Below are 27764 nucleotides of genomic sequence, written 5' to 3' on the forward strand. Positions count from 1 at the left end.
ATGTGTCCGCTCCCTCTGGTACCAAATAACCCCAGCCAGCTCCTTTTAACACAACAAGTGTATGTGCTCAGATTTGTGGATGTGCTTGTGTTGAAATATGTGACAGGTTCTCTGGCTTTCACCACGGGGGTCCTGGAAGACGATACAGCATGTAAGATGAAAGGAATGCTGCTGCTGTCACTCAGAGTGTGTGTTTCACTTTTGTTGATGAAAATGATCTGCACTCTAATTACTACAGCATTAATAAACTGCATTTACATGGAAAACCTGCTATCAGCTAAATGTTTTACGCTGTATATCTCACTATTCATTTAATTTGTCTTTAGTCCAGGCAAAACAAACTTCCACTGAAAATAAATGAAGAAAAAATTCAAGCGTTTTGGAAATATATTTTGATGACATTTGTAGTGCCATTTTTTGGAGTCGGGTATATTTTTCACAACAGGTGAATATTTGTAATTTTAATTATTTTTTATTAACCTTGATTTAACCAAGAGAAATCCCATTGAGATTAAGAACCTCTTTTTCAAGGGAGTCCTGGCAAAGATAGGCAGCAGTAAATACAAAACACAATTACAACATTACACAGTTAAAACACAATTAAAACGTGGGAAAAAAACAAACAAAAAAGATTAAATTTACAAGCAAGTTATGATGAACAAATGCATGCTGTGGAGCTGGCCTCAAGAACTCGTAGTTTAGATTTTAAAGTGCTCAAGGAGATTAACTCGGTCAGTTTCCAGTCTTTCTGCAACATATTCCATGCAAAAGGTGCAGAGGAAACAAAAGCATTTTTCCCAATTCAGTACAAGCATATGGAACAGAAAGCAACAAATGATCTTGTGAATGCAGAGAGTGAAGATCGGAACTTTTCAGTGCAGTTAGAGAACAAATGTAGGTGGGCAGTCGTCCAAGTAATGCCTTATATATGAAAGTATACCAATGACAGATCCTTCTGGTGGCTAAAGCAGGCCATCTCACCCGAGAATCTAACTCTCAGCGGTGTATCGACACTTTACAATTCATAATAAACCTCAAAGAAGCATGGTGAACAGTGTCAACCATTCAAAGACATTTAGCAGAAGCATTCATGTACATAAGATTGGCATAATCCAGACAAAAAAGTCTCACACAACTTGTTTAGAAAATAAAGACCCAGATTTAGCCTCAGCCATAAGAAGGACAAAGAGTCGTTCAGCAGCTTGTATTCCCCCTGCAATGCCCTGATCTCATAATCATGGAGTCTGTCACTGTGTCTGCTGCTCATTCTTCTCTTCATGTAACACCAGACTGTGTCTTAGAAGACACAGAAAAAAAATCTCCCTCTCAGTCCCCACAGTCGGAATACCGGTTTTCCTCAAGTGCAGGTCCTCTCCCAGGGGCCTGGGAGTTTGAGGGTTCGGCACAGTATCTTAAGAGAGAACACATAAGTTGTTGCTGGAATCCGATGGAGCCACTCTTGTAGTCTGAGGGTGACAGCCCCTAATGCTCCTATTACTACTGGGACCACTGTGGACATCACCTTGCACATCTGTTCCACTTATTTTTCCTGCTTCATGTTACTGTCAGCTGGGATTGCCCCATCTACCACAACTGCCTTCTGCTCCTTGTCTACTACCACTATTTCAGGGTGGTTAGCCAGCAGCTGTATGTCAGTCTACAACAAGTGCCACAGAAGCTTAGCTCTGTTGTTCTCATCTGCCTTCACTGGTGTGTCCCGCTGGGACTGAGGGACTTCTAACCCGTACGTCACGCAGATGTTCCTGTGCATTATCTCAGTCACTTGAAATATTGAAGATACTGCAGTATTGATATTTGTTTTTGTGGCACTGACCACAATAATGTCTTTGTATAAAAAAGAGGGAGACACTGTGTGGTGTTTGTTTTAAGCTCTGATGTATTTCTTTAAATTGAAAGGCTACGAAGATGTCGAGAGCATGACAGGGAAGAGACAATGTAAGGTAGGGTGAGGATGAAGGGGGTATGTAGGCCGACTTGTGAGAAGGTGAATGTGAAGGAGCGATGAAAGGATGAACAGAGGAAAAACGAGGGATGTACTCGTTCTTCAAAGTGAGACATCAAAGAGAAACCTCCTGTGGTGAACTGAATTATTAAAACTCTGACGCCATCTTGGAATACAGCCCGCCTTATGCTTGTTCTATCTATCTATCTATCTATCTATCTATCTATCTATCTATCTATCTATCTATCTATCTATCTATCTATCTATCTATCTATCTGTCTAGTGGAACATGTTTTTGTTTTTGTTTTTAGTGAATTCAGTTTAGTTTAATGTCATATTTCTGAGTCATGTAGAATCCCAAAATTTTGATTAGATATCACAATAAGCAAGAATTGGATAATTTCCCTGACAAAATTGAGTGTTGTGCATGATTAGTTCAAGGACTGTCAGAAAGTTCTAATAATTTCTGGGAATTGAATGTTCTCATTTTGGCGAAATTGAATAGATAACACGCCTTTCAAACCTGCTGTTGGGTTTTGGAATTCAGAAGGTTAAATGAGATGACTGTCTTTTGCTGTCACCAAATACTTGCCTTGCCATAAATACATTAACTATGCTTCTAGTTGTTGTACAAAAACACACATTGATCATGAATGTTTTGCTGTAAACATGTTCCTCATTGATAAACAAAAACTAAAAAATACAATGTTTATTAACTTGATAGTATATACCGCAATATAATAAAAATGTACTGTATATATGCTAAAATAAAGCCTAAAAAGCAGGACTGAAAACATTCTGTTTACACACAAACACTGTGTTTCCATGTTTGAAGCTTTTCTGGATTTACAGTGTATTTCACTCTTCACACTTATGCTTTGTCATTAAAGGCTATTAGATAAAGCCACAGTGTAGGTAAAATTATGTGCTTGTCTGATGACTTTCAGTCATGAGCTCCGAATAATGACTAAAAAACCTAAGATCATGGATCAGTTTCCACCACTGCATTCCAATTCTGGAGCAGCAGCTGTGGATAATGAGCTAATGGCAATAAAGAAATAGACAGACTTCGGAAATGAACTGTGGAATACATGAAGAAAGGGAGTGAAACTTGGCACCCAACTGGTGAATTCGCTCCACCGGCTATTTATTTTGGAGAGCCAACTCCTCTAATATTTGCATAATGATAGTGGGTTTAAAAGCATTCAACATTCAGTTTCAATTTTTGCTACATTTGGATGCAAACCCAGCTATAGTTTACATTTCTATCTCAAACTCTTTTTATGCATTCTTCAAAGCTACTTTTGTCACTTCTCTTTCATTATAATGAATGTTTTTGAGAAGAAGCTGTTCCAAAATGTGCAGTTTGTAGCAAAAGACAGAATGAGGAAGCCGTATGATGAAGCCAGGATGGTTACGGTTACCCTTTGACAGCTGACCTTTTGAGCAAAGCCATCCGGAACAGACAATCCTTTGACATATTCAGCTGTGACTATGCATCATTATGTTGTCTTAAGGTAGAAAGAACCTTCTGTGTGTTATGTAGTATAAATGCTGTTTCAGAGAATTTTCTGAGCCATATTTCTGGAACTTTCTGTCATATACAGGGTCAATTTAAGTTTTTCAAACACAGCATGACATTTTACTATCTGCCCTCAAATCCCATATCAGTCAGGCCCTTTCCCATCCAGCTATCCCTCTCCTTCTCCTTCCTTCCTTCCTTCCTTCCCTCCCTCTCTCTCTTTCATCTCTCCCTCTATTAGCAGGTGTTGATCGATCAACAGAGGCCGAGCCAGCAGGGTTCCAACATGCTGTGCTGTGGTCTACACAAGCAACGAGTTGGTTGACTGGGAAAAAAAGGCTGCATGTGAGTGTGTGCGCTAATGGGGGGGTGATGGATTGAGTGAGAAAGGGAATATTGAATTCTCCTGCTGTGTTAAAAGAGAGGGCAGTAGGGCTTTCTCACACGGCTTTCTACATGTGTGCAAATGAGTTAACTTGACAATCTCAAAACCCTCTCTTGTAATGCTTGTGAAAGAAGAAAGGAAGATGCAGAGGGATATATAATGAAAATAACGCACCATAATGGTAAAACATAGTTTTGTTTACCTGACTGCTCCGTCACTGACTACCTTTGCTGCTAGATCAACTGACCAGCTGCCCATAACAGCAGAACTGCGTTGCTAAAGCTTCAGGTGTGGTCAACCAAACAGTGCTCAAGCAGCTGCCAGATTTGTGTGTGAGGGCTCTAGCATAAACACACATACAATGCTTATGGCACAGTAAAATCAACAGCAGCGCACTGATACTCTCATGTACAGTCGCTAAGAAAAGTTTTCTTGTAAAAATCATGTATACCATCTCATGTCTTCAGTGACTCTTACGGCTATTTTTTATTATGGATTCTTTGATAAACATGTGGCAATGTCACAAAAAAACAAAACCAGAATTTAGACTCTTTCACAGATCTATTATAAGTCCTCTGGAAGCCAGACTATCACCTGCTGTTGAGAGACAATTGGTCAGGATGGTCAAGTGTCAACCAAGAGTCACTGAAAAGCAGATCTGCAATGAAACAGAAGCTGCTGGAACACAGGTGTCAGTGTCCACAGTGTTTTACGTCACCATGAGCTAAGAGGCTGCCATGCAAGAAGGAAGACCTTCCTCCAGAAACAAAACCTATTTAGGTTTTGTTTCTGGAGGAAACAGTCAGTCTTTAAAGACTGATAATTCAATTTTCTGTATGTATATTATTGACCCAGAATATTTTGTCATATTTCTAGAAGATCTACAATAAATTTATGAAAGAATCAAAATTCTTGATTGTTTTTTATTCAGCTAGTGGCCTTAATGAATGTGTTTGATTGATTCAATGAGGTCTTTGCGTGTGCAAACTTTTGTTCACAGCTGTGTAAGTGTAAATGTACTAACAGTTCCTATCTAATTGCTAAAAGGCTCTTGCTTTTGCATGTAGTGAAAAACACGGCAGCACATTCACATACAATATAAACAAGGGTGAAAGGCAGTCCAACGATGTTTTACATTTAGGCGTACAGGATGTATAATACAAGCAGTAAGTTGGAAAGTGACTGTAGGTCTGGAGATCAGTGTGAAGAACGACCATGAGCCAATCTGTGAAATACACCTGGGTCCCACTTGAAAAGATACTTCCTAATGACAAAGGGCAAATGAACAAATGTTCATCCCTCAGGTTTGAAAATCACATTTTTTAAGCTTGAATTTATCATTCACCATTAATAATTTTTTTTAGTTCCTCTCTTCTGTTGATAGGTAAAACTGAAATGAACTGCAGAAAATGTGAAGATTTATTTTTTGCTTTTTTTTTACTTGACGTCAGTTTTTTCATTCTTTTTAAAAATTTGTACATAGATTTATTGTTTCATTCTTCAAACATTTAAATTGAACAGATAGAAAAGCAAAAATTTAACTAAGCATTCTGCATACCCACAGTCGCATAAAAAAAATTCAGGGAGAACATTCCCGAACTGCAGGCTGTGTTCACAGAGAACAAAAAGGAGACAGGTATTGATATGAATTAAACAGAGGCTCAAGCTGTGAGCAACTTGTAGGGAGATACATCCACCCATCTATTATCTATACACCACTTTATCCTCATTAAGGTTGCAGGGGGCTGAGTCTATCCCAGCTAACTTAGAGTGAAGGCAGGGGACACCCTGGAAAAGTCACCAGTCTATCACAGGGCTACACATAGAGACAAACAAGCACACTTGCATTCACACCTATGGACCATTTAGAGTTACCAATTAACCTGACCATGATTTTGGACTGTGTTTTTGGACAGCCAGAGAACTGAAAGAAAAGGAAGGCCCTTGTAGCTGCAAGGCGAACGTGCAAACCACCAAGCTATAGAGCAGCCCGAGATACATCCAGCACTGTGAAATATCAGTCTAAAATTGATTAGTAGAGTACTGTGAAACACATTTCAAAAAGAGTTTTTAGAGGTTTAAAAATGTAAAAATGAAAAATTTCTGCATTGTTCTGCATTTGACATAACTCATCACAACATGTTATCATTGTGCCTGGAAGATGTCCTTGGAATTAAATTAACTGTATTTTCCTAATTTAAGCAATAGTCATGAGATAGATTCTATTTTTTCATACGAACAGTGACTCTCCTATGTACAAAAGTTAGTAGTGGAGTTTAACAGAAAAAAAAAAAAAAAAAAAAAACAGGATTTGACGCTAAGACAATACTTCTCACCTGAAACGCATTTCTTTCAGGCAATGTTATTAGACAGAACAACATAAATGGGGTTTAATCTTGTTTTCTTACAGTAAAATCCAAAAAAAAAAAAATGAAACTAAACGAACTAAACTTAGGATTTGTGTACAGACAATGGTTGGGAAAACAGGCCCAAATACAAAGTTGTATAAAGTGCAATCATGTTCAATTGATTTGGAAAAAAGCAACTTTCTCATGTTCTCTGGAGCAAAACACTAAGGCACTCTAGTGGTGGCCGAGCTGCTACATGTCTGAATAACAGAGTGCAAAGCTTTACTGAGCTGACACACTCATTCACCCTCAGTCTCCCTCTCTGTGTGCGCACACACACATGCACGCACGCACGCACGCACGCACGCACACACACACACACACACACACACAGCAAAACATCCTCACAATGCATGCACAAGGAAGCAGACCGACTGTCAACCCTCTGCTCCTGAAACCTCTCCACGCACACTCTCTCTTTCATCTAGTCTTATCGGAGTTGTTCAGCAGTGCTCACTACTCAGCGCTCACAGATCACATAACACAGGTCTGTGTGTGTGTGTGTGTGTGTCTGTGTGTGTGTGTGTGTGTGTGTGTGTGGACAAGCCTCCCCCCTTTCTTATTACTCTCTCTTTGTAGCATTTTTCTGGTTTTCCTAATCTCTTATGAAATCCTGCTCATCTAATTTGTTGCTGTCCCTATTTCTATTGTTGTTGGTGCATCTCTCTTTCCATCAACACAAAAAGGTGTAAAACACTTCTCCTGGATACCACACTTAATTTGACAAACATTTTTGACTGTCTTGCATTCATTAGGGTGGTGTCTGAGGTTATTTCTGGCTTCCTCATATACAATAATACATTGATCCATGAAGTGATTGATATACCTCCTCAGCTGTAAAACATGAAAATTACAACATTTTCTGTGTAAATCTTAGCTACAAAATATTGATGCCCCATGTTAAAGAGTACATTAGAATAATCTGAATAAACCTTGAACCTAATTGTAATATATGTGTATATATATACTATTCTTACTGTGTCAATTTTTTTTAACACATCCAGCGTATCGAAGTATGAATGTTTTATGACTACACTATATGTTACGTGAACCAAGGACATCTGAACAAACGACTGATTAGGTAAATAATTCTAAATAACTAAATAAGATATACAAGTTAATTAAAGATTCAAACCTAATGTAATCTAATGTAAGCTGGGATGGAATTGTTGTACAATCGTTAAGTGAATACTGCAACTATGACAAATGTTAACATGACAGATGACACTGACAGCACAGGAAAAGACATGCATAGAGACTGCTAGTGATTTTTTACTTGTACAAAGTATGCAGGCCACATCAAGGCTGTGGCTTAATTAAATCTCCCAGCCTGACACCAGCATCTTTCCTGTGATAAAGTTGACCCAGGCAGGAGCACCTGTTGGGCTGAGAAACTAAGGTCGTAGGTAGTAGTGGGTGTAGTTTAGGACAGACAGCGGCTGCCTTCTCCATCATGTTCTAATGCTCAGTTGTGTAGGAGGATTAATGCCTTTAAGATGGTTGTGGACACAATAAACTGCTTATGTCCTCTCCACAGTGCATAGTTTAGGATGGCTATCATACAGTACAACAGCAATCCCTGTCTGTGCTCCACAACCAACTGATTTACAAACTCAAGTCTAAACATGCCTTCCAGCTGCCGAACTGTCATTTGTAACTACAGAATATTATAAAAATAAAACTCAGATGTGAGTAAGACACATTTCACTAAACAGTAAATTCACTGGTTTTTCCTGTCAAAACCTAAAACACAACGCGAATCAATAAAATCATGGAAAATTGCCTCAGTGGAGACTACAAAACAATTAGAAGTCAGCGCTCACAGATACAGGCACGCTATTCCAAATCTAACGCATCATCCCATGCACATCATTAGTGAAGCTGCAAGACAAACTAAAAGGAGAACACTGCAGGAGTGTTGGGCTCTCCCTTCAAACACACACAGACGGGATTATTCTCATGTTCACACAGTGCATTTTAGTCTCAAAGGGACAAACACTCTTTGTGTGTGCAGTGCTGTCCCTCAAGACACAACATCACACCCACAGACAGCAGCGCGCATATGTACAGAAAATCACAAATCACACCTGCTTTTTCAGCACACACACACACACATGCACACACACTGAATCGGGTGACAAGGTGTTGAAAGCCCAAGAGGGCTGTAGGGAGAGAGGGATGAATAGCAATGTGATGGATGGGGTGACAGATAGAGGACAGCAAGAGAAGGAGGAGGAGTGGAGTAGTGTGGAGGGATATAAAGTCAAAGTGCCTGTTTTTTAAATATGTATCTATACTTATAGGAACCATTCCTCTCCATACAGAGACACATCCTTGACAAACCAAATGCTTAACACAATGCTAAAAATGTGTTGTTGTAGAGGGAAAGAACTGGCTTCACACTGCTGTGTCCTTCATACTCATATGAAAACGCATATAGCACACTCAGACCAGTCCGTTCCAGTGCTGTGAAGTATTTGTGTTACTGATGTCTTTCATTTTTGCATATTTTTCATACTTAAATGTTCCGGATCATTAAACTGATATTTATACTTATTTAATATTAGACATAGATACCCACAAAACACAAAATGCAGTTTTTAAATGATGAGCTATTTAAGTAGCAAGTAAAAGTAGCAACAACTGCAGTTAAACGTTTGCAGTAGCTAGTGATCAGCCTGTTACATCACCATGGAGGAATTCTGGTCCACTCCTCTCTGCAGAATAGTTTTAATTCGGTCACATTTGATGGTTTTCGAACATGAACCGCCCTTTAAAGGTCTTGCCTCAGCATCTCAATCGGATTCAAGTCTGGACTTTAAGTCAGCCACTCCAAAACCTTAATTTTGTTCTTTATCTATGTTGCTGCATAACGCATTTGTGTTGAGCTTTAGGTCAATATTCTCCAGCTGACAGAGAGCAGAATTCATGGCTCAGTTAATTATGACAAGTTGTCCAGGTCCTGTAGAAGCAAAGCAGCCCCAAACATCACACTACCACCACCATGTTCACTGCTGGTATGATGTTCTACTTGTGGAATGCAGTATTAGATTTGCACCTGATGTAACGGGACCCATATGTTCCAAAAAGTTCCACCTTTGACTGATCAGTCCACAGGATGTTATCCCAAAAATCTTGGAGCTCATCCAGATAATTTTTGCAAATGCCAGACGAACCTTCATGTTCTTTTTGGTCAGTAGTGGTTTGCACCTTGGAACTCTCCCATGATTGCTATTTTTTTCCCCAAGTGTCTTCCTTATTGTGGAATCATGACCTTAACTGAGGCCAGTGAGGTCTGCAGCTCTTTAGATGTTCATCTGGGTTCTTTGGTGACTCCTGGATTGGATATTGACACGTTCTTGGAGAAATGATGGTAGGTTGACCACTCCTGGGAAGGTTCACCATGTTCCATGTTTCCTCCATTTGTGGATAATGGCTCTCAGCGTGGTTCTCTGGAGTCTCAGAGCCTTAGCAATGACTTTGTAACCCTCTAGACTCTTAATGTCAACGACTTTGTTTCTTATCTGTTTGTGAATCTCTTTAGAACGTGGCATCACGGTTGTATTTAGTGACGTTTAGGTTCAACAAGCCTGGCAGTAATCATATGTGAGAGTGGATGGTGAAACTGAATCCATTTGCCAAATTAATTTGGTCATTTGGTAGATTGGTAGGTAAGGGGGGAATTACTTTTTGACATAGGGGCAAGATGAGTCTGGACAGCATTTTTCCTTCCAAAAATAAAATTGTCATTTTAAATGCATTTGTGTTTCCTTAGGATATCTTTGTCTTACATTAAAATTAGTTTGATTATCTGAAACATTAAAGAGTGACAAATATGCAAAAATAAAAGATTTCTGTCGGGGGGCAAATACTTTGTCAAAGCACTGTAAACTACGGTAGTCCACAACTCCAGGCAGTCTACAGCAACCACTGTCCTGCATCAGATATACAGCCAGTTTCTATTGTTCACTGCTCAGTGAGGATTATTATGATTTAGATAAAGGGTCAGTTATTGCATTTTTGATAGTTACTGCATCTGTTTTGTTATCAAAATATATACTCTTCAAATTCATTGTGAAAAAAACTTACACATTGTTTTTTTAGGAATATCAAGTTAATAAATTCAAAAATCTTGGTAGAGACATAGCAATTTATTAATGTCTCTCTAAATGATTATTTTGTAAAATACTAAACACTGTTATATTTTTTGTTGAGAACATAAAATGGTTTTATTTGCAGAAAATGCAGAATATAAACCTCCTCTTATTACAAATCTAAAGAAAAGAGACAGAGTAAAAGACACAATAAAGAAGATAATATGATGATGATGAATTTCAAGACAAAAATAAGCAAGCCAACAGAGGAGAAATGACAGGGCAGCAGACAAAGAGTGACAGAATAAGTTCCTAAAATGACTGAACTGAGAAAGTGAAATTGCATGTGTGCATGTTTGTGTGTATGAGAGAAAGGGAAAGAACACACACACACACACACACACACACACACACACACACACACACACACACACTTACAGACGCACACACAGCCTTTTTCTCTGCTCCGTTATCTGAAGCCTTCATGACAACAATCGTTGACAGCTGCTGAGATTAACACACTTTTAAACTGATTCTCCTCTCATTCTTGAACATATAAATGAGAAGCTAATGATGTGGACAGAAAGCGAGAGGAAAAGAGACTTATGGTATGATGAGTAAATATTTCAGTGGCCTGTGAGCCTCTACATTTAACATGCCACATTTCAACAATTTGAAACAAAATATTAGTTTTAGCTGAATTTAAAAAAAACAACATTTTTTTGCAGTATTATCTTTCATCATGTTGCAGTGATAACATATTGTTAGAGTAGTGCTGCTACATAATAATGCATCACACAGTTTTGTCTTATCATGGCACCTACCGTTTTGTACATCCAGGATGTGATGTTTATCCAGCGTCCATCCTCCCATGTTGGAAGCATCCAGCTCATAGCCTTGTAAAATGGCCGTCCTCTTCTCCCACAGGATGAGGTCCAGGCAGGACTCATATTCAAACCCCACCGACACTGTCAGACACACAGAGTAAGTTATTCATTCTTTCATTTGACTGTGTTCGAGCCAAACCAAATGGGAGAGCGTACAATTTAGAACAAAGCAAACAGGTTTGAGACACGATGAACCACTGAGTTAACCCCCATCTGTCTGTTTTTGTAACAGCCAATGACTCCTGCTGCTGGTTCACTCAGAGCCTTCACTCTCTGGCTCAACACATACACCCGCTTTGACTTTTGTCTTTGTACTACTTGTCAGGCCTGTCTGCCTGTTTCCATGAGGTTCAACACTATACCGTCAAGGGTCTGACACTTGCCAAGTCTCTCACACACCCACACCCACACACACACACACACACACACACCTACACACACACACACACACACACTGTTCTGTGCTCTGCCAAGTGCATTTTCTCCCATTTCTATTGTGTGAACTGGAAGCCGCAATAAGTTATGTGTATCTAAAATTTGAAGAAAGAAAGAAATCTTCAAAGGGAGGGGACAAGAGAAGGGATGAAAGAGAAAACAGAACAAAATTCAAATAAAGAAAAGGGGTGGGTGATTGTTGAGAAGTCCAGCACAGAGTGTGAGTTTTAAAAATGCTACAATTGTATTTTACAGTGATTTGTACTTTTTTTTTAAGTACCATGGTACCAATAGAAAATGTACGACATTTTACCTGTGCAACAATGTCATGGTATGGCATGACTGGTGACTAACTATCAAATGGATAATTTTGAGGCAAAATTAGATTTTAAAACAATATTTAATAATTAACTACATTTTAGTGAACATGAAAGGTAAGAAAACAGGTCATATTGTCAATAAACTAACTAGGTTGCCCCAAAAGGAAATTTCAATTAAAAGCCAACAAATGGTGGAATCTTCTTCTGCCTGACAGTACGAGGTAGAGCGATACATATAAAGTTCTCTCTACATTTTAATGGCCAGTGTAATCATTTATTATATTTGTATTAAGTATTTTATGTGTTTCTAAATTGTATTCCTCTGTAAGAGATTGACCAATAATGAGGCCAAAATGTTGCATTTTTAGATCAACTGTATCAATATTTTTATTGACTGATTATCACAAAATAATGTAACGTCTATATATATGGTTACTGTGGACTCAAGCAATGTCCCACCTACAGCACTATCTGATTGGTTGCTTGTTGTGTCACGAGCAGCAGCCAATCACTGAAAGCTACTGTTTACGCAGAGAGCACCTCTGTATAGAGGATACTGCTGAAGGCTTAATAAACACTGCAGCCTTACACATGCATGTCTAGAGTACCTGCTATACAGAAAACGCACCAATAGTTCTTTTGTAGGTGTTGCAGGTATGGGTGTTGGTAAGAGGTTAGCTGAGCCTCTTAGCCTGTGGCTAATGCTCGCTGGAGCACCATAAAGTCTTTCTCAAATCAGATTAAATTTAATAACCTGTTCTTACTGACAGGAATGTCTATAACAGAGACACAAAACTGTCAAACGCAGCACAGGTATCTCCATAAATTAGAAACTTAGCTCCCTTCACAGTGGCTAAGGCTACACTAATGGCAAGCGGGTAAGCTAGGAAGTAGCCACAGTTTACTATGAAACAATGTTTGGAAAACAATAAGAAATAATGCTTTAGTGGACAGTGAAAGGGACAGAACAGAGGAAGACAAACTGGAAACAACATCAGACAGAACTACAGGGCATAAACTGATATTGATCTGAATCAATTGATGTAACAAAAACAGGAGCACATCATTGCGTCATGTCATCACTCCTATTTCTATTGTACATATTCCATCACAGTAATCATTATTCATGAAGTCTATCACATGTTCCTTGCTCTCACACACTGTTAACACTGCTATCAAATACTGTTGATAAATAATTTTTAATGAAGATGAGTTCCAGTTGTTGGTTTTTGCCCTTTCTAAATTACAAATAATTGACATCGACCCTAAAAAGTCATAACGGTCAATCCCTAAAAAATATGGTGAAGAAACCTAAAAAAAAAAAAAGTTATTCAGCAGAATTATCACTCATTAAAAGTCATATCTACATCTATCGGACGATTCAAAGTTGATATGAGATAGCGGCACGGTGTCACTGTAACTATGACAACAAGTGAACACTACATCAGCTGCCTGCTGACGATCATATGATTGCCATCCCACTACAAATCGACAGCTGCAGACCATGAATTGTTTAAAGATTGCGCAGCCTTGGTAGAGTACTTTACTTTTCTTGTTGTCTTTTACCTCTGTTTTTAGTCTCTACCAACTCCTTTAGGAAATATGTGGCTCTTCAGCCATCTTCACCAGCAAGTGTCTGTCTCATGTTTGGTGAATAGCACCTAGTGTACAGTGACTTTTAGAGCTGTCAGAGTACACCAAATAGTAAAGTTGTAGTCAGAGAAGCTAATGACAAGCTAGAAATTACTATATTGTCAAGCTGAGGGGAGCTGCAGATTTGCATGCTGCAGTAGTTCACTGCATTCAATACAATTCTCATGGTGAAGCTGTTGATTACAGATGCTTTAATGTGTTGTCAGAATCTATTTGAAGTTGAAATAGTAAGTGTCTGCTATTCAGTCCTGATATCTATTTGAACAAATGCATCCTTCTCCCCTGTTTCTTTTTTTTCCCCACACATACACATATATGCCGACATTAAGGGTTGCCATTATCACTGTGTCATTATTTGTCAGTTTCTCCCATTGCATTGCTGTAATCCTCAAGGTTTGTTTGGGTTAATCTGATGTAATGTGTGTCTTGTTTGGCTGTTTGCTGCCAAAGAAGGCAGACAGCAGGCACGCTTCTGTGCCTCCTTTTGGCATAAATCTTCTATCCTGCTGTATCTGTAATTAATCACTGTCTGGGCTGCTACAACCATTCATTCATACTCCAAACTGTAACTTGTAAGATTGGGAAGGAAAAATTCCCTTTTAACAGGAAGAAATCTCAGATTCAGTGTGGGAGGCCATCTTCCTTGACCGACTGGAGTGAGAAGAGAAACATTTTTCTATGTTTCTACAGCATAATGATGAATGAGAAGACAGCTGATGAATTCAGCAGATCTGTAAAACATCGTAAATACATACTAAGTTATTGGATAGAAGCAGTTAAGTGCCAATAAATGCAACTATGCCTTTGTATGAATTAATCCTTAACAACTGTGTTGCAGCTCTGATTTTAATACTTGCCATACATGCACTCAAGATGCTGTTCTGGTTATGCTACTTTATTGTAATTTATGGGCACCAATTTCAGAAGTGTTACAAAGCATAGCAGTAAATCTTCATGTTCAACCCATTAAGCCAGCCTACTATCAACAATAACTCACTGAGGTGTACGTCTGCTGCACTTGTCCCTCATAAAGGTGTCAGAGGGGGTAAGCCTTATGTCCAAACCATTTCCCTATTTGAACTGAGCTGTAGTTGTCTACAGCTTTATGTATGCATAGGAGAAGTCAGAAATACAATCAGTGTGTAGACCCTGTTATCAGACTTTAATGATCAATGCAGATCAGCTGTTAGTTTGTGTTAAGCTGATGCAATTTATGAATGCACAGTTGTGAAAAAAAATGTACATACACTTACAAAGATCATGTATATCATGGCAGTCTTGAGTTTCCAATGACTCCTAAAACTCAGTTTACTACAATGGGATCATCAAAACCCATGCATCTTTGTCACACACATGCACATCCAAAAGACTCTGTGCAAACAATTGTTTGTAAGAATGAAGTGCATGGTACAGTTGTGTCACTGCTACAGTCAGGAAGAAAACTCAAATTTTCACATGCTACTGAGAAAAGAATTGGTCAGGATGGTAAAGATTCAGCTAGGGATTACCAAAATGCAGTTCTTCAATGAATTAGACGCTGCTGGAACACAGGTGCCACTGTCCACAGTGTTTTACATCAACATGAACTGAGAAGCTGCCATGCAAGAAGGAAGCTTCAACTCGAGAAGCAGCACCTTAAAGCTTGACTGAAGTTTTCTGCTAAAGACATGGACAAAGAAAAGACAAAAATGTTTGGAGGAGAGAAGCTGAGGTCTTTAACACCCAAAACACCAAACCTACCATCAAGCATGGTGGTAGTATTTTGCTCTGGGGCTGTTTGGGTGCCAGTGGAACTGGTGCTTTAAACTAAGTAAATCGAATAGAAAAGAAGGTGAACTACCTCCACATTCTTCAGGAAAACCTAAATCATCAGCCAGAAAGTTGGGTCTTGGATGAAGTTTGGTGTTCCAACAAGACAATGACCCAAAACACACATCAATAAATGCTAAAGAAATGGCTAAATCCGGTTAGAACTAAGATTTTAGACTGGTCTCTCCAAAGTCCTGACTAAGACCCCATTAAGAACCAGTGGACTGTGATGATGAAACAGTCCGTGTCAGAAAACCGACAAATGTAGTTATACTTGGTTACAGATAAAACCAGAAGTCTGCCAGAAGCTTGTGAACAGCTACCAAAAGCACCTAATTGAGGTGAAAATGGCCAAGACATGTGTAATTAAATATTAACACTGCTGTATATATATTTATCAACCAGCAGGTTTTTTTTTCATATTTCCAGAAGACCTGTAATAAATCTTTTAAAGAACCAAAATGCATGACCGTTTTTTCATGACAAAGAGACATGTGTTTCAAAAATTCATCATAGACAATTCAGAGTTATAGAAGTTACTGGAAACTCAAGACTGCTGCGATTGATGTGGTCTATACAAGTGTATGTACACTTTTATTCATGTAAATTTTATCTCTACCCATGCCATCTTTGCGTACATCTATGATCATCATTTCCAGTGATTCCCAAAATGTCCACCACCTCTAACCAGTAATTAGTTCGATGTGATGATTCAGATATATTGTCCTGAACTCACTTGCAGCTAGGAATATCTCCCTGCATTTAACACACTCACTCTCACAGGCTGAAGTTTAATAGTGGTGTTTCCTGCTATTCTTTCCATGTCTCTTCTGTAGAAGCACAAAGAAAGGCTTTGGACGAGAGACATACCAATTGGGCGAGAAAACTAAACTGGATGAAACGAGTAAGCTGAACTGAAGAAGACCAAAGGCACATGGAGGCGATCAAAGATGTCAAGCAGTTGTATCAGCTTAGTACTGACAGAAACCATTGGTAACCTGGTGCGTCCATCCATAAATTGAAAAAGGTTTGTCAGAAGTTCAAAGACTTGCTGCCAAAAAGTCTTTCAACATAAAAAAGCAAAGAGAATCACTATGCATCAAAACACAAGAACCGGGGTGCAGGAAAATGCAGGCGCTGCAGGTGCTCTGGAATAATGAGACAAAATTTGTAATATTTGGCTGTAACAGAAAGCAGTTTGCCAAGAAGTCAGACAGATACAGGGATGAATATATGCAGACATCAATGAACCAGGATGGAGGTTCTTTGCAAGTTAGAGAATACTTTTTTGCAAATGGAGTTTGATCCAACATAGTGTTCACCTCAATACTGAAAAGTACAGGCAAGTTCTTTATCCCATGTGATCATCCCATATTAATTTGGCAGCATGACACCAAGCCCCAACATGCAGTCATTAAGAACAACAAATCGTGTAGTCAGTCAGCAATCACAGAACAACCTACCCCAAAAAACTGTACCCAGAAGAACTGGTATGGTGTTATTGGAAAAGGACGGGAACATCACAAATTGCTATCTGCACTTCCTGTGACATTGTCTGATAACTGAAAACTATTCATGGTAAAACGGTAAAAGTGTCTTCCCTTTACACCATTTTTCTCCAGACCCTAAAACCTGGACCTTGGGTCTTTTGTTTGCAGCAAACTCACCAACTGCCTCTGACAGTCCATAGACACGCTGACCATAAGCATCTGTCTTGTCCCAGATAAAGGTGTAGGATAGATTTGGTTGGGCAGGGAACCATTTCTGGAAGAGGCGACCCACCACTGCCACCATCAGGTGAACCTGGATCATTGGGACCAGACAAAGGTCAGTCAAATTCAATATATGGTTCCAGCCATATTAGGCAATGATGGTATCAAGATGACAGAAGCTGGTAATGTTCTGCATCCTGTGCTAAGACACAGTTTCCTATCATACTGGCTGAGATCAAAGTGAAACAATTATATATTACATATCTTACCTTCATCAGATTAAAAGGTATCGATGACTGTGTCAATGCAACTTTGAGGACTGGTTTGTATCCTGCAGCTCTGGAGCTCAGGTAGATCAGGTTTAGATCACTTCCTGGTATTGAGGTTTCTTCTTGTAAAACCTATAGACGGGAGAAAAGCAGAGAAAGCAAACATTTTCTGATTGGCATTCAAAGCATCATATTAATAGGGAGTGCACTGAATATTTGAAAGCAGTATCATTTGGCAGTGTTTGTATTTTCAGTGCTTGAAAAAATTAAAAACAAGCATGAAACCACAGACGCCTGTCACTTTTGTGCAAAAGACCATGGTTAGTTTTTAACTTGCTTAATTGAATTGCGGTCTGCAAAGAAGGTAGCTTTTATTTTTTAAATCTTGCATTAAAGTAAGTACATACGATACAATGTAAAGTATTCAATGTCCTGTACTGGCAACAAAATAAAGCCTCAAATATGGGTTTGGTTCAGTTACTGCTGTGTGACGACATGGTAAACCAGTTGGTGACTCAGTCTGGCTGTGCTTCAAACGACTGAACTCTCAAGGAAAGTCTTCAGACCTACTGGTGTCCATGTTCATGTCCATGTTCCCTGAAGATATGCTTGAGAACATATTATATCGGGTACACTTGCAGGTGAAGTACAAGCAGAAGGAACACTCTGATTTAGATCACAAACCATGTAAACATACCCAAAACTATGACATCTCTTTGACCTACTGATATCCATGATGAGAGATCATATTTTAGTTTCACTGTCGAGCACCGTATTATGCTATGTGCTCTGATGTCTGTGCTTGACAGAGAGAAGAACATAACTAATTCCTGTGCATGCATAAATGTGCTTAAGTGTGCAAATTACCTCTGCAGGTATTCAAGTGTTTTTCTTTTTAAACTGTGAGGGTGTGTTTGTGCATATGTCCTTGTACTGAATCTAAAGGTGGTGAGCTAAACCAGATCATAGCACAGTCAGTAGTGCTCCTTATGTGGGATCAGTGAGTATCAACAGTGGGATGACAACGGGGTGGAGACGGGCATCGGCATGACAGCAGACTGCCAACACTACAAAAACATCAAGACATTTTCATTTCATCACTGAACTTCTTCAAGGATGAATGACTCGATGTAGAATGAAAACCTGAGGGGAAATTCAGATTTTCCTTTTCTTTTACAAAATTTGTATTATTTTCATGGTTTTGGAAATCACCTTATCCGGCTATGGCAACTATGTGCTTGCCAAATCCAGACACATCGACATTGCTGTCACTCCCACTGAACTACAAACAGGAGCAGACAGATGAGTGATCTGTCCAGATTATCACATTTACTTTATTTCAAGCTTGAACACTCACAATGTTGGTATCTGTCATTTCACAGAGACACTGTGTTTTTGCTGGGGCTGAACAACTTATTGACATCACACTAAAATAGCAACTTGAAACAGTGCAATTGGCAAGTTGCAAAGGTCGCAGTTTAGGATATACTTTAACAGTTATGTCAATCATGGTACAAATTAATGCTGTGCTCCTGTCATCACATTTTTGATGGTATCTCATTAGGTAATGTTCCATCATGTTTTACATCTGTTACACAGAGAATACTGAACTGAAACAAAAAGAATACTGCAAAGTCAACTCCCAGTTATATATATTTCCCCAGATTGTTTAGCCCTAGTGTGCGCACAGATATGGCAAGTACAGTAGTTCAAAGCTAAACCAATGTGATCCGTGATTTGTTTGGCAATTTGTGTAATAATTTTACTAATCACCTTCGTATTTCTTCCAAATAAGTTTGTTTAAAACCTGTCTAACCACCTGAATGCTCATGTTTCTTGCCCCATCAAAGTTTAAGTGATTATCGAAGATCTGCAATATCTATTGTACCGATGAGAATTATGGGGAAAACTACTGAGCAGCCCTGTGATTCCAAGGAATCGACACAATATAAATGAATACTAAAGACCTGCAGCATGTTGTGTGTTGGTGGCGCCACTGCCTCAGAGCTGTTGAACTGCTTGTCTTGGTTTGCTTCTCCAAGGAGATTGCATGTTCTCCCTTTGTTTGTGTTGACTTTTTTCCAGGTGCTCTGGTTTCCTATCACAGGCCCAGAGCTGCCATTCAGATCGGGTGAATGGTGCTTTCTGTGAATTTGCCTGCCTGAATGTTAACCCTGTATTCAACGTCAGTACAGAGATTCACAGGTCTTCTCTTGAACATTTGAAAACACATCTTAAGTTCATGTAAGACAAACATGTTTTTTTTCCATTTTATATATTTATATTTTTAAATCACGTTATGTATCTACACTCTCAGGAAAGGCCATAAAGGGCCAGAAGCTGAGAAGACAGGGAACATATTCAATGTAGAGGCTCCAAGAAAAAGGAAATGGGGAAGAAATATTTGAGAATACAAAAAGGTCCTTGGGGAATGATCCATTTGGACTGTTCCAGTGTTATATTTTTCAGCTGCACTATTGCCTTTTCATTAGCTGGGCATTTAGCGTTCATTACAGATCCATTACATCCCCTTCAAGAGTGCCCTTTTCCTTGCCCTCCTCTCTAATGGACTCTGCTCCACCAAAAGCTAAGAAGCGGCTTTCCTTTCGCTTGCTTTTGATCTGCACTCACATCCACATGCATATATACTTGCTTGACAAACACAAATGCTTTCCTTTCGTGTACACACTTTTAGTCTTTATCGCAGATAGGCAGGCACACACACACACAGACACACACACACACACACACACACACACACACACACACACACAGACGCAGACACACACACACACACACACACACACACACAGACGCACACACACACACACACTTGTCAAATAAAAAATAATTATGGAGCGCTGGTTCAGGGTTGTAAAAATATAAAAACATATGGAGTTCTGTCATCTGTTTCATTTCCTCTGTGGACTGGTTAACACAATATGACTCTTAAACACAGACACATACACACAGACACACACACACACACACACACATACACACAGAAACGCACACACACACCCTGTATTTCACTCTCTCAATCTGTCTTGCACCCACACAACCGATATACCTCTCTGTCCTGTATTTCTTCTGTTCTCTTACACACAACACACACACACACACACACACACACACACACACACACACACACACACACACACACACACACACACACACACACCACACAAAGATAACATGGTGTAATGTGTACGTAATTACAACATTCCTCCATGATGAGCCGAAGTCGCTCGCCAAGAGAAACGTGCTATTAGTCTCATAGGCAATTAGAGGCAGAACAAAGGGTGGAGCTCCGTGTGTGTGTGTGTGTGTGCGCACATATACCACTAGTTTCCTGTAAAAACAACCACTCCAGAGCCATAATTCCTCAGCTGCGGTAACTTTCTGTGTTGTGTTAGTACATGTGTGTTTGTCTCTATCCCCTGTCTCTCTCTCCAGGACCAAATCTGCTTCACATGTTAGCATTTAACAAGTTCACTGACAATTACCCTTCATAAGCCTCCATCTCCTGTCAGTGGGGTAACGTAAGGAGAGCTCACTAAGGAAATTTGCTTAACTTTTACCAGCTCTTCAGAGCAGCTGATTTTTTTTGTGGTATGGAAGAAAAGGGGGCCCTCCTGTTTCAAAAAAAGATTTACATTAAATACAAAATTCACGATTTCTCTACAGGAGTTACAAAATCGTAACAGATAGTAAAATCGGACTGCCTCACACATTTCACAGATATTATTTTCTCTAATTCCAGACATATACACACTGCCATAATGGAAATTAATGCATCACACACTACAGGGAATTATTAGGATTATGGTCGTCCAAAAGAAAAAAACCTGTCTTAGGTAAGTGTGGGTAAAATTCATTAAGAACCAATCTGTTGTCTTTTTTTCCTGTTTGAAATCTTTTAAAACAAGCAAGAAAAAAGAGATTCAAAATAACAACCACTCAGTGATTTTACTTTGTGTCCGACTGAGAATGCTGTTTTTACAGTTATGCACTTTTAATTCAAACCCTCGTCTCTCTTGGTTCGAAGCAGTCTTTATTTACAGTATTTTTGTAGAGTTGCTACATTTACTAGCCAGACGAGGCATAGATTGTTGGTTTCAGAATAAGCTAGGCTATTCACAAATGTTAAATGTTTTACAGTTTTGGAATAAAGTCCACAGAGCTCAATGCAGTAAAAGTTGAGAAAACAAAGAGATAACACAATCAGGCACAGCAAAAAAAACAAAAAAACAACAAACAGACAGAAGCTGCAAATACAACAAGGACAATTAAATACAGAAACACTGCAAATAGGTACAACGGAAATGCTTTGAGGGTGCTAATGTGTGATGGATGTGGCTGGGACATGCTCACGTTAATTACTGAGGCTGACTATTAATCAGATGTGGTGGAAAACCAGCCAATACTCTTGTATTTCTTAGTTTTGTTTAACATTCCCTTCATGAGTCATGAACTATCACAACTATTGTGCCCCATCCAAGTAAATCACGTTTTACTGCCCACTGCAAACATTGGTGCGGCAGTTTGTGTTATTTACAGTGCTTCTTTATTTGGTTGGGTTTTCTGTATCCAGCCTTTTTTTCTTTTTGTTTTTTTTTTTAAGTTTCTCACTGAGGATCTATGTTGTCAAATAGGTATACTGATTCAGATTTAGTGCCACAATGGTTAAAATTGATAAATGACTCCATTCTACACTTGGTTATATGCATTTGGTCCACAGCTGTCCACTGATCAAAGGAATCAAAAGGGGTTTTCATTAAACTATTTGAATTTGTGAATCTTGTCAATTTCATTACTACTGCTAATTTTGTTTGTCACACAAAAACAACACTTCTTTGATATGAGTAAGTGCCTTACTGTGATGTTGTTATGTGTGCTTGTTTGTCTTAGTTTTCCTGCCTACTAAATGGAACTGTCACCAACATTGCTAGCAAGCATGTCCTACTTGGAAAGCTATTTGGGTTTGTCATGTGTCTTTCACTGGTGGTAGAACAAGCTGTTATTGGCAATCAACTAGTCAGTCATTCACACTTGGAGCTATCATCATTCCCTTTCCAATGCTGGTATGCATGGAGGGATTGGATGAATTTGAGCCAAGCTGTTTGAATGTGTGGTCCCTCCTATGACACAGCTGAAGTAAGGAGCGTAACCAGCAGCAATAGAAGCATGCTTTAACAATATCTGAATGATGGTAAAAGGTTTCATAATGATGAAAAGGCTTCAGTATGTTTTCCAGTGTTGCAGAATTAAATTAAAGCAGTTGGCACAGTTTGACCATTTAGACTCAAGAACAAAAACAGGTCCTGTGGAGTCATGTTTGAGCTGATGAGTATGGAACAGCAGTGGTCACGCCAACATCACAAGCTAAGCTCAGCTCTGGTTATGACACTGTGACAACTGTGACAGTATAATAAACTAAAAGGTCCACTTTAACCTGACTTCAGTTGAAATCATAATGCATTTAAACAAAACGGTACACAGTTCTCTGCCAAGGTCAATGCCCTATCTCACGGTTTTAAGTCTGGCTCATCACCAAAATTGAATTTGATCTTCTTGTACCCATGCCCTACCTCCTCACCAAGTTTCAGAAATTCTTGAGCCTGCTTCAGGCTGCCTCTTGAATCAAGACACTTCATGAAGTGGGCTTTTAACCGAAACAGTACTTGAGGTGTGACTGATAAGTCCAGAAATACTGATGAAAGTTAGAAAGGCCTAACCAATCATAATAAAATGTATATCATGGATTGGTGCTAAATCAACATGTATACTTAGCATCTCTGACATGCACACAAAAAAAGAGAAAAATCAAGGTTGATGATTCCTCCTTATTTCATTTTCAGACAATACAGACAGCCACTCAGTATTGTTATGGCCAACTCAGACTACATTTCATCTAGATTTTTTATACTCTGTGAAAAAGGACGCGGAAATCAAGCTCAATGTATTCCTGTCCTTCATTGTTCTCTGGTACATGTTATGCTTCAAACATCTTTGTTAATCTTGCAGTTAAATAAATTTTCACTGTGTCTAATACATATGCTGATCACCTGACATTTCCATGTCAGATTTCCTGTTTTCATTACCTGTGTCTCGGGTATGATGGGGGCATCCTCAGGTGAACTTCTGTAAAATGTAGACAGAGGGGAAGCAACAATGACAGGACTGGGTCTGATAAAACCACTCAGGTCACAGCTGGGGATGTCATTCTCCTCCTGAAATAGCCAGACATGACATGTCAGTGTTTTTCATTCTCTGAGTCAGTAATTGATCATTCATAGATCTTTTGTATTCTAGGAGACAATCTACTAGGTCAAATAAATACAGCAGTGCTATTATTTGTTAAAAGTTCCCTTGGCCATTTTCACTTTAACTAGGGCCTTTTGGTATATTTCTGGTCATTCTAACCTAATTTTTGTTTCATCAATTTTTCTCCAGAAGGCCTTTTCTTTGTCCCTGTGATCTGCAGCCACTTCAAGAAGAAGGGATTCCTTCTTGAAACATCCACCCAGTGTGCATTTCTGTGTTCCATTTGAGAGACAATGAGACCATCCTCAAAGCAGATCAATGTTTACCTGTAGTAGTATGAATAGAACCGTGCATATGTCCACTGTTCTCTTTCCAAATTCCAAATGAAGAAACCATTGATTGGCTTTTAGTAATTTACTGATTTACTTGGCCTATGAAGCAGATAAAGTTAATTCCATTCACAAAACAATTAAACCAAGTATGCCACTCTGCTCCATGTTGGGACTGAGTCATTATGTTAGAAATAAATGTCATAACTGCTCGGTCAGTCAGTGGAAAACAATCAAAAGTTACAGACGAAAGCATCAGATTTGTGTTTAGAGTAACCTGAACATACTAAGCCACAGCTGTGTCAGCCATCGGATCATAACCTCATGATGACATATGTAGACAGACAGTAGACCAGCACTCACCTTCTTCATGACCAGTGTGTCCATCACGTAGAAGACATTCCACGGCATCCATACGGTTCTGTACTGAGTGAGGAACGGAGCACGCTCAAAGCTCAATGTCAGAGATGCCCCTCCATTGGCCAGAAGATCGAACCTGCCAGCACATCAATACCAAACAAATAAATGAATTGTTTAGCAAGTAGCAGGAAGCACTGCAGTCAGCTGTTAGCAGCCTGCAGCACCACTGAACTGAATTAAAATGTTTTCTTGATTAAAGCTTGGGCTGCACAGTGGCGTAGTGGTTAGCACTTTCGCCTTGCAGCGAGAAGATCCCTGGTTCGCGTCCCGGCTTTCCCGGGATCTTTCTGCATGGAGTTTGCATGTTCTCCCTGTGCATGCGTGGGTTCTCTCCGGGTACTCCGGCTTCCTCCCACAGTCCAAAAATATGCTGAGGTTAATTGATTACTCTAAATTGCCCGTAGGTGTGAATGTGAGAGTGATTGTTTGTCTATATATGTAGCCCTGCGACAGACTGGCGACCTGTCCAGGGTGTCCCCTGCCTTCGCCCGAGTCAGCTGGGATAGACTCCAGCCCCCACCGCGACCATAGTGAGGAATAAGCGGTGTATAGATAATGGATGGATGGATGATTAAAGCTTTCTGCTGACTGAGCTGCATTAACCTTAAAACTCTTGAGGCATATAATAGGAGGTTTGTACTTAAGAACTGTACAATAAAAAGCCTCTTAAATGTTGAACTGTGAAGTCGTAATTGGCTCATTGAAATTCTACAAGTGTGTTTGTGCCTTAATAAATTCGCATCTGCTTCCCTGTGTGTAAATACCGCGTGTGCATATCAGCACACATATTTAATTGTTGAGTGTGTGACCACTTTTTTTTCCCTGTCTTTTAGCATGTCTGTGTGTTTTCGTGAGCATGTGCACATGTGTGGGTGTGTGTGCGCATCAGTGACTGATTGTGTCCATGTGAATTCAGTGCAGTTTAAAAGAATCTTACACTTGCACTCCTACACACATTCGCACCTCTTCAGCTGACATTCTTGAGAATAACGATAGAGCCTGGGGGGTGGGGTGAATGTAGGAGGATGGGTATTGACACTTTCTTGAGCATTAGATCATCATTAATTATATTTTCTATTAATTAATGTGCCCACACAGTTAAACATGTCAGTGAGAAGGTTGATTATTTAAAGAAGGTTTTGCTTACAACGGTGCTCATCAGAGACAGTCTGCTAAATTTATAATCTCTGTTTTTTTCTGTAGTTACAGCTCTATGGAATAATCAGTGGCTTGGTGGTTAGCACTTTCGCCTTGCAGCTAGAAGATCCCTGCTGGGCTGGGAGCTTTCTGTGTGGAGTTCGCCTGTTCTGCCTGTCCATGCGTGGGTTTTCTCCAGGTATTCCAGCTTCCTCCCACAGTCCAAAAACATGCTGAGGTTAATTGGTGATTCTAAATTGTGCGTACGTGTGAATGCGAGTGTGATTGCTTGTCCCTGTGATAGACTGGCGACCTGTCCAGGGTGTTCTCTACCTTCACCCCAAGTCAGCTGTGATAATATACCTAATGAGGAGTAAATGATGTATGGCTAATGAATGGATGGAATAATCAGAATAATCAGCTAGGCATGCTATTTATTCTTATTGTCAGAATAAGATGGCAGCAGAGAAATACCAGTATTTGGCATGCCAGTAGGACTATAAATGTGTACTGTTCTTTTGCCTTTATGTCCACAGAATATGAATGGACAGAAACGTGTCACTGCTGCAGATGAATGAAAACCATGCTGGTGGGAAAGTCTGTGCTTCAGCATCATCATGTTTTTGGGGACGAACAATAATGTTACCCTGCAGTCAGTCAGTCAGCTGTGTGTGTGTGTGTGTGTGTGTGTGTGTGTGTGTGTGTGTGTTTTTAACATTTTGTTTATCTGCACCATTAACAAACAACTATTAACAGATTACTTTTGATTCTGAAACAAGAATCAACATTTGGTGATTTTAAGTTAAGATTTTCAATTCGGGAAGTCTTTTCTATGTTATCTAAGAGTGTGGAGTTCTGGATGTTTTTGCCACACTAGAAAAAGTAACGTGCACTGAGTCCAGTAATGGGTCCATAATGTCTGCAGTTATTGTGTGGCTGTGTGACTATGAAAAGTAAAGGTACAATTTGTGAAACAAGGTGTGTTCACTTTCAATACTGAAGGACGTTGGTATGAACAGCGCATTAAAATATATTAAATATTGCATCTGGGCTGAATGATACAATAATGAAAACAAATAATGAATAAGAGGACCTTGTATACACTCCTGTACTGTGCTTGTAATCTGCTCCTTTAGCTCCTTCTGTTGTCTAATTTGCAGAAGCACCCAAACTTCTAAATGTTGAAAATACATGCCTGACTCTATTAAATACTGTCACATGGTGAACGATGTGTGAGCAGATTTGTTACAGCCTTTATGGAGGACTCCATTCATGGAAAAAGAGAGAAGGGCCATGAAGGACCCTCAATGTGGATTTAACCCACATCCTCATACCAGTCTATATGCAGTACTAATCTACGGTTGTTTTGTGTTATATTAATTATATTTGACAAAATAGTTCACTGAATAGAAAAATCGGACATCTATTGTTGGAAGTAAAGGAAAGATTTCAGCAGAAAAACATTGGGAAGGGATGCAACACACATAGAAAACAGAAGTTTATAAATATTGCAAAAATATAAAGAATCAATAAATACGCACATGCCATCCTTGCGTGTTATAGTGAATCCATGTTCAGGATAGTGGACAAATGTCACGTTGACTCCAATCAGAGGTGTTCCATCGGCTGTCAGCACTTGACCTCGAATTATCGACACCAAGCTGGTAACAGAGAAAGACAGGGAGAGAGAAGGTACTTAGCCTTACTATGGTGCAATTGTTGCAACATTTACATAAGACATCCCTGTACGTTTAACTGTAAGTAATTTGGTAAATCGACCCTTCAAAGACGGAAAACTCCCTGGTGTCTCTGTCTCAGTTATACACTCACACACACAGACTCACAGAATATCACAGTCTTTCTTATCATCACAATTACTCCTCGTGAGGGAAACTGCAGAGCGCACTGAGGCGTCATTTAAAATGACTACTATGGTGGTAACTGCTGAGCAGCGGGAGTCAGAGCACTGTAATGGGACACTGATGTTACTACAACCCTCCTAGCATCATTTCACATTCTCACCATGCTTATTTGCATAATTTTACACTACAGTACACTTTACAGGAGCTGCATTCAACTGAATTATATGAGACTGTCCACTGGAATTACTCTTCTTGTTTTCCTTTGCATTGCAACAGCTATAGAGAGTTTTGT

General features: G+C 39.4%; 1 protein-coding gene across 13 annotated transcripts in view; it reads right to left on the reverse strand.

Annotated features, from left to right (window-relative positions):
• LOC111562847 (teneurin-3) overlaps positions 1-27764 on the reverse strand; it is a 391758-nt gene that overhangs the window by 49865 nt on the left and 314129 nt on the right. For all 13 annotated transcript variants that reach the window (XM_055010067.1, XM_055010068.1, XM_055010071.1 and 10 more), the window contains 6 exons: positions 27152-27271; positions 24417-24549; positions 23562-23690; positions 17458-17589; positions 17144-17279; positions 11197-11340 (listed from right to left, as the gene is read on the reverse strand). In XM_055010067.1, the coding sequence (XP_054866042.1) occupies positions 11197-11340; positions 17144-17279; positions 17458-17589; positions 23562-23690; positions 24417-24549; positions 27152-27271 (794 nt within the window). The remainder of the gene's footprint in view (positions 1-11196; positions 11341-17143; positions 17280-17457; positions 17590-23561; positions 23691-24416; positions 24550-27151; positions 27272-27764) is intronic.

The sequence above is a fragment of the Amphiprion ocellaris genome, chromosome 4, assembly GCF_022539595.1.
Source record: "Amphiprion ocellaris isolate individual 3 ecotype Okinawa chromosome 4, ASM2253959v1, whole genome shotgun sequence".
Lineage (NCBI taxonomy): Eukaryota > Metazoa > Chordata > Actinopteri > Pomacentridae > Amphiprion > Amphiprion ocellaris.